Genomic DNA, 10,000 nt, shown 5'->3' with positions numbered 1-10,000 from the left:
TTGTCTATAACCTTTTATGTAGTTTTCTTTTTCTTGCAAATTGTTGTAAAATACTGAAGGCATTGTTGCTGAAAGTGATGTATAACTCTCAGTTGCAAGGGACCAAAATATTGATCAACCTGCATTGATGTTTTCACAGAGCTTATTCTTGTATATATCGTTCTCTAGGCACGATTGCTGTCCTATCAGCTTACAAGGAAACCTCTCCCTGGTTTGACTAGCACAGAACAGCTGGAGTTGCAGGCCTTGGCTGACACATTTGCATCAGCAAAGCTCGATTTAGAAGAAAGTCCTGGGTCCATTGAAAGAGGAGTCAAGTTTGCCAAGAAGGAGGGTATAGAGAGTCTTTGCTGTTTTCATAGAAAAGCTACATAATTTTATGTGATATTCAGTTTTATAGGGTATTTGTAAGTGCCTGGTACCTGCAATAGTCTTTGCAATGGTGTTGGAGGCACATGTTGCCATACCCTTCACTTCTCAAGACAATGGGGCCGTTTTAATGTTTTTTTTTGGGGGAGGACGGGGGAATACCACAAGCACAGAGAGGGAGAAAGAAAAAGGAAAAAAAGGAAAGGGGGATATCATCAAACTCATGTCAAGTGAAGTAGTTTAACAAGAGGACGTCAAAGTTCAGAAGGTTAAGTTTGCATTGATAATGTCTTGGTTGTTCTCATTTTTCAGATGAAAGTTACCCTACCATTGGTGGTCTCATGGGAGGTCCTGGTGGGGGAGGGGGTGGGTATGCTACTACTGGAAGCATTGGGGCCACAGCAGGGAGTGGTGGGGATGCTGTTGATGAATGTGGACTTAGATTCCTACTTGCTATGAGACATCACACCTGTCTTATGAGGTCACTGCCACCTAAACATCGGGCTATACTTGAGGAAAAGGTGATTAATATGACAGTCTTACTTGACAGCTAGAGTAGGCAGGTTGGCCACAATTGTGTTGGCCACTATAATGAATACATAACAAGGAACAACCATAAATTTAGCCCACTGGGCTGTACAGAAATGCTACCACTATCACAAGTCTCCTTGTCTTAACAACCTGTGCATCCAGCAAAATTTAAACATACTTGAGAGTGTGTGTGTGTGAGAGTTGAATTGTATTCTTTCATTGCTTTTTTTGGTTGATGCCATTAATAATTATTGTATATGAAAATTATGAAAATGTGAGGTTGTGGTTGAGCATTGGACTGTCCTGCAGGAGTTTTGGGGTTTAAAATGTAGCATTAGACCAACACTCGGGTCTTAAAAATAAGTGATGAGAACGTTGTGCTTTTTAAATTTCATTTGCAAATGGTTAGACTTGCAAGTGTTATCAGATAAGGACTATAAACTGTAGGCGCTGTCTCACAATCCTTCCTGGTAATCAACACTGCGATGTTAAAGAAAAGAGTAGGGGGATTCCCCCAATGTTGGTGGTCTATCGCTCAGAGGATTGTAAACTACCATGAGACTGTATGTGATAATTGTGCAGTATTGCCATCATGTGAGCAAAACATGTGACATGATCTAAACCTTACTCTTTCAGGGTTTGTCATCATCTTATTATGGATGGGCTTTTCATTCTGAATCTGAGGAAGAATTATTAGCCATGGTCCCCCCAGTGCTCAGAGGAGAGGCCACATGGTCTGAGTTAAGAAAGTATGGTATAGGATGGTGGGTTAGAAGCAATGACACTCTAAGAAGGCTCATTGAAAAGGTAGCTGAAGCAATTAATTGGCATTTCGTAGGTTTTTTCAATGCATAGCAGAATCATCACCTGCAGGAAGGAGAGCATCGGACCACAACGAGAGAAGTTGTGGAACCATGGCCCAACCAACTCTCAAGGTCTCCAAATTACTGCTTATCATTAATTTTTATTGTAAGGTTTGGACTCGTCTTCTTGGACAAGGGGGATAAACAACTGTAAGCTCTGTCTACCAACTCTCTTTCATAAAATTCTGTGGGACTCTACAAAAAAAGTTGGCCATAGAGTTCTCTTTCTCTCTGGTAAATATGGCCCGGGCTTGCATGAAATTTAAAAAGGCGTTATGTTGAAATTAGGCCATGTTAGCATAAACAGCTTAAATGGATCAATAGGAGTTTGTAGAGTTTTGGACATTCAGATACAGGTAATCAGTAAAGAAATAAAGAAAGGTTTAAGTCATCACAAGTCAAAGTTATGGCGGCCTTTGAAGGTTATGGTGCTCAAAAGACAAGAAAGTACATGTAGTTTAGTTTATAATCACAAAAAGAAATTCCAACTAAAAGTTAACACTCAACTTTCAATCATAATTATCTGATGGGTTATTTTCAGACTGCCAAGGCACAGTTCTCCAAGAAACAAGATCCCATTGACTGTGCGCTTTTCTACCTGGCAATGAAAAAGAAGAATGTTATCTGTGGATTGTATAGGTAGGTAATGACTAGTAGGTCACATTTGCTTAAGTTCAGGCCCAGTGTTCAAACAATGGATAGCACTATCCAGCGGATAAATCACTATCCAGTAGATAAACACTAGCAAAACCAATTGAGTTATCCAGTGGATAGTGATTTATCCGGCGGATAGCGCTTTGACCATCATTTGAACAACTGGGGCCAGAAAAGCATCATTTTTGCTAATGCAGTTCAATTTTTCTTGCCTTTTAGAACTGTTAGAGATTCTAAAATGTCACAATTCTTTGCTCGAAACTTCTCAGAAGACAGATGGCGCAAAGCGGCTTTAAAGAATGCCTACTCTCTGTTAGGCAAACAGAGATTTGACCATGCCGCAGCATTTTTCCTCCTGGCTGGATCTCTGTGGGATGCAATACAGGTAACATTTTTATGTTCAGAATGGTAGGTGAGAAATCAAATAACTTTGAAGACAGTTTTTGCTATTGAAAGTAAAGACAAGGCAATGAATATGTCAATACCAGCAATTGAACATTGCAGCATTGTTATGTGTCTCTAGAGATTGGTTGCAGACCACATAGTGTACTAAGATTTGTTGCATTAACTCCTGATTCAACAGAATCTTTGAAAGTACCCTTATTCCGCAAACATTCTTCTTTGCTTGAATATGGTCCTTCTCATTTTTTGCCTTCACTGATTTTTCCAAATTTGTCAGGTTTGTATTGGTCGTCTGCATGACTTTCAGCTGGCTATGGTGCTTGCTCGGTTGTATGAGGAAGACACTTCAGGTGGGCAGTTATACACACGTATCCTAAAGGAGTGTTTGCTTGGCCAAGGGCAGAATGCCAGGGATCCTATTCAGGGTAAGTATCTTGATTAAACAATTCCAAACATAAACTGCAATTTTGTCATAATCTTGTGTTTTTTCTCTGAATTGAGTGCTATAAGACTGCAGTAAATCGGCAAACAATTATTAAATGAGCAGGTTCAATAATGAGAGGAAAATATAGTAATGTACAGAAAAATGCACGTAAGGATGTTCAAATTGATTTTGCTTTCGCTGGCCAATTGCCTGAAAATATAGCATAAGACTTTCAATTAAATGATGCAAATCCAAATGAAATTACCTTAAACACTTAATACCAAACTTTTCAAAGAGTCTTTTCGATACCATTGTTATCCCTGCACTAATCAATTTCAAACAATCTTTAATGAAAGTATTCTGCATTCTGTTGAAAAGGTGTTTCTATATCTACAATTTTTAGGGCCCGAGGATGCAGATGGCGCCATTTCCTGCTTTCCAGCATCTTTTGTGCTTAATGAAGCTTGTCTGTGCAATGAAAAGAATATTATTTTCATACCGGCTTGAATCTGTGAATTTTTTTTTCGAGACAAAATGCAGAATTTTACTGTATGAAATCTTGTCGCTACCTCTTGGTATCTTTTATGTAAATTCAATTATTTTCCCCTCCATTTTTCCATTCTAGACCCCTTCCTTAGAAGCATTGCTTATTGGATAATGAAAGATTATGACCAAGCACTAGAAACCTTAATGTTTGAACCAAACAAGGGCGACAATCAAGAAAGGAAATGCAATAAACTTGCAGCAAGGGGCAATCCTGACATTTTTAACTTTTATCTTTATCTTCGTAAACATCCGTTGATAAAACGAAGGCGGTACATGCATGAACACGACAGCAAGAACAAGATGAAGGCATCTTCAAGAAATGTTGCTCCAAGACAGGGAAGTGTGCGCGAGGAGGAAATCATTGACGAACCTTTATCACCCATGGAGAGACAATTGTTTTTCAAGACGGCGCATGCGCATTTAAATTCTGGCTGTCCAGCACTGGCTTTGCAGGTGCTGATGGAATTGCCCCCTACTGACATTGCTGAGCGAGAAAATGACAAATGCCATGAAAGTGAGCCTGCAGTTCAGGAGTCAAGCGGAGTTGTTGACGACGTCACAGGTAATATGATCAACACTGGCACATTGAACGACTTTTCATTCGGGGGAACATACCCAGAAAATTGTATAAATGGAACTGCCGAAGAGTTTGACTGGAGTAAACCGGTCTCGTCAAACTTATCTGGTGACTCTTCGTCTGATTTCGATTGGAGTAAGCCCATTTCTTCAAAGTTGAATGGAAATTCTTCTAGTGACTTTGATTGGAGCATGCCAGTTTCTTCGAAACTTGGTGATGATTCATCAGCAGATTTTGACTGGAGTCAACCATTGGCATCTGATCTTAGTGGCCAAGCTTCTGATGACTTTGATTGGTCAAAACCTGTTTCAGCTGAAATTGGTGGCGGTGGACTTGGAAATGTATCGAATGGTTTTGATTGGAGTGAACCTGTCTCTACAAAGCTTGGTGGAACTGGACTGGTCAGTGTCAGTGGATTAGATTCAGATGATTTTGACAAAGACGCAAATGGAGAAGCAGAGAACGTAGAAAATAGTGCGGAGATTGCAAACGATGAAGACGCAGTAGTCACTGTTTTCAAATCGAAAGAAACACGTCACTTGGATGTGGTGGCGCAGCAGATGAAATTTTCCGCAATGATCAAACTCTTGATAAATGAACTTCATGGACTTCCCTTCAGCTGTGTCATTGCTGATGAAGATTTAAGGTCATACTTTCTCAAGTGGTTGGAAAAGGAACTTGAGATTTTGCACAAAATGACAGATTATGGAAGTGTTGCCCAGGAGAGTGATGATGAAGAAGATGGGACAGCCGAAGTCAATATTGATCCAGGTAGTTAGTGAATGTGATGGAGGGGTTTAGCCTCTAGTATTCCTTTTTCCTAAGTGACGTCGCGGCCGGACACTTTGGGTAGTGAAACACGAATTATTTTTAAAAGAGGTGACTATTGGTAATCGTGGTGATAAATAGATATTAGTATCACCCAACTAGTGGACTAATGCAAATCCTGCATTTTGATTGGCTACGCTACTAGGTGACTATTTGTAATAGTCCTCGAGTAGCGAAAAGCGTGACACTTTCTTTCGTTTTATTCCCAAATAAATATCTCTTCAACCCTCATTTGCTAAATTTATTATTGCCTTTTCTGTCCGAGTAGTTGGGTGATACTAAAACAATTAGACCCTTCGCCCTAAGGGCCACGGGTCAATAGCCCATTCGGCTTCGCCTCATAGGCTATTGACCCGAACCCCTTGCGGGCTGCGGGTCTAATTGTTAAATAAGACTTATAATGTGGCAAGCAATTCTCAGGTTAAATGGAACACTCAGATTGCCTGGGTTTTGGTCGGGATTTTACAGGACGGACCATTACCATGGAAGTGGTCCCTTTCCTTATTTGTTTGTCTCACGATGAAATCATTTAGGTTGTAGATCGCCACGTTTTGACCGCTTATTGCTGGTCTCCATCAGGCGATGAGGTCGACTGGTTACGAGGTACTATTTGTATCATGGTGGTGGGCCGTGATTGGTGGATTTCACAGCAATTTCTTTATTTCAGATGAAGTGCAACAAGATGGAAGCACAGTAGATAAAAATTACATCGCTCTGAAAATCGATCGATCTGCCAAACACATCCAGTGGCTGAAGAAGAACCAAAAGTTACTTACCATTTTACTCAATTATTGTTCACTTCATGGCGCGAGTGGTGGAGATTTAGCAGGTTAGAGTTTTCTATAATAACTAAGTCAAGAATGTGAATGAAACGATCTCGTTGCAGTTGTAAAGTCTTTTTATCTTCCTCTCAAAATTCGATCGTATTGAGTCAGGTAGTGTGATTTGATTTCTATATTTCTTGAAAGTACGATGGAATTTTTTCAACACTTTTCGAGAATAGGCCATTTCCGAGTTCATGTCTGCCTCCTCTTCAAAGCGAGTCTAAGTGCGAAGTTTTTCTTTTGAAAAGTAGTTTTCATTCATGTGTAAAGCAGAACTAATTACCATCACAAAAACTTCGCACCAAGACTCGTTTTGAAGAGGGGGCAGACATGAACGCTTAAGTGGCCTGTAATATGAATGTTCACTGATGTTTCGCCGTCTCCGGCTGCACTCAAGACAGAGGGCATGGTTTCTGAAACGAATTAAATATGTGATTCGGGCCAAAAGTAATGAAAGATATCGGGTAAAGAGGGTTCTTATTTCAAACGAAAAGGGCATCACTTTGCAATGTGAAAAATCTATCTTTGTGTATTCCTTCATGAAACTGGACGGTTTGACCAACCTCATTCACAGGGTCCTCTCTCGTCCTTCCTCGAGAGAGTGAAACCTTGTATGTGATTATTGTTACTTATCTGAATATGTCATTCTTCCTCTAGCCATGAACATGGAACTCTTGTTGCTACTCCACGAAATTGAACACATGCGTTTTCTGGTTTCTCCGCTATATGTACCATCAGCTGGCCCATCTGTGCCCCCTCTCATTTTAGCTTCTGTTTCGCAGTACTCATTTCTGGCCAGTCCACTTGGATTCTTGCAGTCTCTTACACAAGATATTCTAAAATTTATCTTTAGGTAAGGTGTTGTATCTTGGTTCAGCAAGTACGAAAGAATTACGTGTCATCGGAGTGGTTTTTTCAACTTGTGTCTTATATTTTAAAGGAGCAGGCGTAGCAGTTAATCCTTAGTCATGTTTTAAGGGTTATATAGAACCCTAGCTTTAACTTCAGAGATTAAAATCTTGTTCGGGCATTCCTTTCATCTGTGCAGCTATACCTTTAAATTACCATACAACTTAGAACTGTCGAAGAATGGACTCGGGAGGAGTTATTATGGGTGTACTCTCCAGTTGCAGAGATAAAAGTATTGCCGAAGTTGAATATAGCAAACAAATTAATTGCGCGTCTTGCTATTTGGCAGTTGTCCATATAGTAGTTTTGCACGAGCTTACAAGTTCTTGTTGTGTCATAGTTTCCGAGCAGCTCGCCAATCTGATTCGTATGACTTTCCGCCGACCACAGGTCTGGGACTTGGTACCGTTTTTGTAAAACGTAACTTCCAATTTAAGTTTCATGTGGAGTTGTTGCACCTATTGCTTGGTCTAGAGCGAGTTGCAATCGAGTGTCATAAAACTAAGGCCAAAGTAATTACTTTGGCCAATCAAAAAGGCTGGAGACAATCCAGTAAATCAATCAAAACTCGAAGCAATTACACGTAGCCGACACAAAGCGCGGGAAAGTGTGCACGCGCAAGCCACGATTGGTTTTGGTTTCACTTCTGATTGGTTGCCAAAATGGAGCGAGAACTTTGAACCAATCACTGAGTGAAATAATGCAAAACCAATACAATTCGCTAATTACTTTTGACACTCAATTGAAAATCGATCTTAAGTGGTTTGTTCTTCTTAAACAATAAAGGCATACTTTGTCTCGTTCTCCACTTAGTCTACCTGGTCCACCATCTCCTAATCAACCCATCCGCTTAGGAAGTGTGCTCCATAATCTGTCAGGGACCTTATCAGATTGCATTTATCAGAGTTTAACGGGCATGAGTCAGGAAAAGGCTCCATTGGCTGGACGACGCGGCTCAGATTCTAAGAGAGAATCTTCGACTGTTCCCTCAGGTGACAGCTTTTTCTTGCTTTAGCATTTGTCGTTTTGTTGTTTGGAATGATAAGGGGTAGAGGCAGAATTCAAGCCAAGACGAAATTTTCAAACAGAGCAGTGTTAACGCCAACCTTGCATCGAAGACAGTTTCTCTCTAATCTCCAGGCAGGATTTCTGTGGCGCTCGGATACGCAAAGTCATCGGCGCTCAACTTTCTCACTGATCCAATTTGAAATGCTTTATAAAGGGTTCTCAGTTGATATTTGGGAGAAAAGTTAAAATGTGAAAACAGGAGAAATCCATATCTATTATTTCTGCAAGTGGTTTATTGAGCTTTCAGCTGTGACGCTTTTTGGACAACTTAAGAAAAATCTAATCACTTTGGACCCGGAACATCAGCACGCAAAATCACGCGCCCTAATTCATCATACCACGGTGCTTCCCTATGTGATCCATGTCGTGTGGACAATTTGTTTGCACATACATATGGATGATGTTGATTGCAGAAGATGTTGCAGGGCTAATATTTTGTTGCTAATTTCACAGATAAAAGCGACAACAAGAGTGGTGCGGGCACAACGGCAACCCCGTCAAGCTGTCCTTCCAAATGGCCAGGAGTTCGATTGCTTCTGTCTCTACTAGGAACAGAAAATAAAGATAACAGTACCAAGTTGAGGATCTTGTTAGGCGAAGCTTGTGTAGCAGTGTATCTGAGTCTTCTGGCGCTTGCGTGGTCCAACTCAGAGCCCAAACAGTTGTATCGTTTGGTTGTCAACTCTTTGAAGTCAAATCTGTGGGGATTGGTGTTCGGTGGAGGTCTCAGAACTGCTGTTCACCAAAGTACAGGTTAGAGAATAGATCATGGGGACTTGAGGGCTTTTGACTTTTTCGCACAGTCAGGGGAGATTTCTTGCTTGTGATATTTGGAGCTTCCGATGGATACAGAGTCTTGCCATGCTTTGCTAGACAAATGTTGTCCGCCAAAAATCAGGTACCTGTCACATTGAGATAGGATTGCGGGTGCGGAGGCTAAGACGATGGACAAAAGCTTCAGTCAATAACCCCTACATGCACTCAAAAACTACGGTCCTCATTAACCCATGGCCATTGACTGACTCCTGGGAGTGACACTTGATAGATTTTACTCTGTCCTCTGTCTAATGCCAGACGAGTTTATTCCTTTAGGAATGGGTTATGTCCCCCTCCTTAAGGCTGAATCCAGTTTTTTTGTGATCTACCTTCAAACGTGATGGCTGAGTTCTCTCGTCATTATTTTCGAATGTAATGGTAAATTCCAATGCTTTAAATAGGTTTTAAAGGAACATACCAGATCAGGGAATCATGCATGTGAAGTGATTTTTGTTTACTTGATAATTTTCTGTAGGAAGTGGACTTGACACTAAGAAAAAGCAGCCACAGACCACCACAGCTGGGAACACAGGGAGACGTGGAAGGGGACAGGTTGGCGACAAATACTGGCAAGGTGCTAGGCAACGATGGAATTTTAAACTTTTAGGGCAAAGTTTGACAGAAACAATGAGTCAGTGGCTTACATCAGATATTAAACCAGTCTACGTTGAACAGTTTGTTCCTCCAAGAACCACACTTATGGAGTACTTTATTTGCAAGGTACAGTTTAATATCAGTGACAAAATAAGTATAACGTTTACTCAGGTAGCATTTAGCGTTCTCGGTTTTTAGGGTTGTCAGTGTGGAATTCCTCTGCCGATAAAATTATACCAATACATCACGGAACGTTTTATACAGCCGTTTGGTACCTGTAATTAGCTCAAATTATAAAAAATCGCTCCACTTTCTTAACCAATCAAAAGCTTAATCAGTTTTGATTTTCTCCCATCCACTGTCGAAATCAGTGGCCGTTTTTATGCTAGAGACACATACCGGTCGGTAATCCGTCCATACGAATTATGCCTCTCATGTTATCCTACAGGGTGCCCACGCAATCTGTTTGTGTAACCGTTTGTAATTTTATAATAAATGTATTGGATTCAACGCTTGCTTCTTCTGTACTGATATATCGATAAATAAGTATGTGCATGGAATAACGCTAAATAAACATTGTATTACCTTACCTGCG

The 10,000-nt window shown here is 40.6% G+C and overlaps 1 protein-coding gene across 1 annotated transcript in view; it reads left to right on the top strand.

Annotated features, from left to right (window-relative positions):
* The window catches only part of LOC138038328 (dmX-like protein 2), a 42,551-nt gene that overhangs the window by 17,696 nt on the left and 14,855 nt on the right, over positions 1-10,000 (top strand). The window contains exons 13-24 of the mRNA XM_068884133.1: positions 169-334; positions 682-890; positions 1,537-1,707; positions 2,305-2,402; positions 2,637-2,802; positions 3,097-3,244; positions 3,869-5,137; positions 5,862-6,023; positions 6,676-6,871; positions 7,741-7,919; positions 8,449-8,748; positions 9,287-9,531. Coding sequence (XP_068740234.1) covers positions 169-334; positions 682-890; positions 1,537-1,707; positions 2,305-2,402; positions 2,637-2,802; positions 3,097-3,244; positions 3,869-5,137; positions 5,862-6,023; positions 6,676-6,871; positions 7,741-7,919; positions 8,449-8,748; positions 9,287-9,531 — 3,309 coding nt within the window. The remainder of the gene's footprint in view (positions 1-168; positions 335-681; positions 891-1,536; positions 1,708-2,304; positions 2,403-2,636; positions 2,803-3,096; positions 3,245-3,868; positions 5,138-5,861; positions 6,024-6,675; positions 6,872-7,740; positions 7,920-8,448; positions 8,749-9,286; positions 9,532-10,000) is intronic.

Source organism: Montipora capricornis, chromosome 2 (assembly GCF_036669925.1).
Source record: "Montipora capricornis isolate CH-2021 chromosome 2, ASM3666992v2, whole genome shotgun sequence".
In the NCBI taxonomy this organism is placed as follows: Eukaryota; Metazoa; Cnidaria; class Anthozoa; order Scleractinia; family Acroporidae; genus Montipora; species Montipora capricornis.
This window is presented reverse-complemented; position numbering and strand designations above follow the sequence as displayed.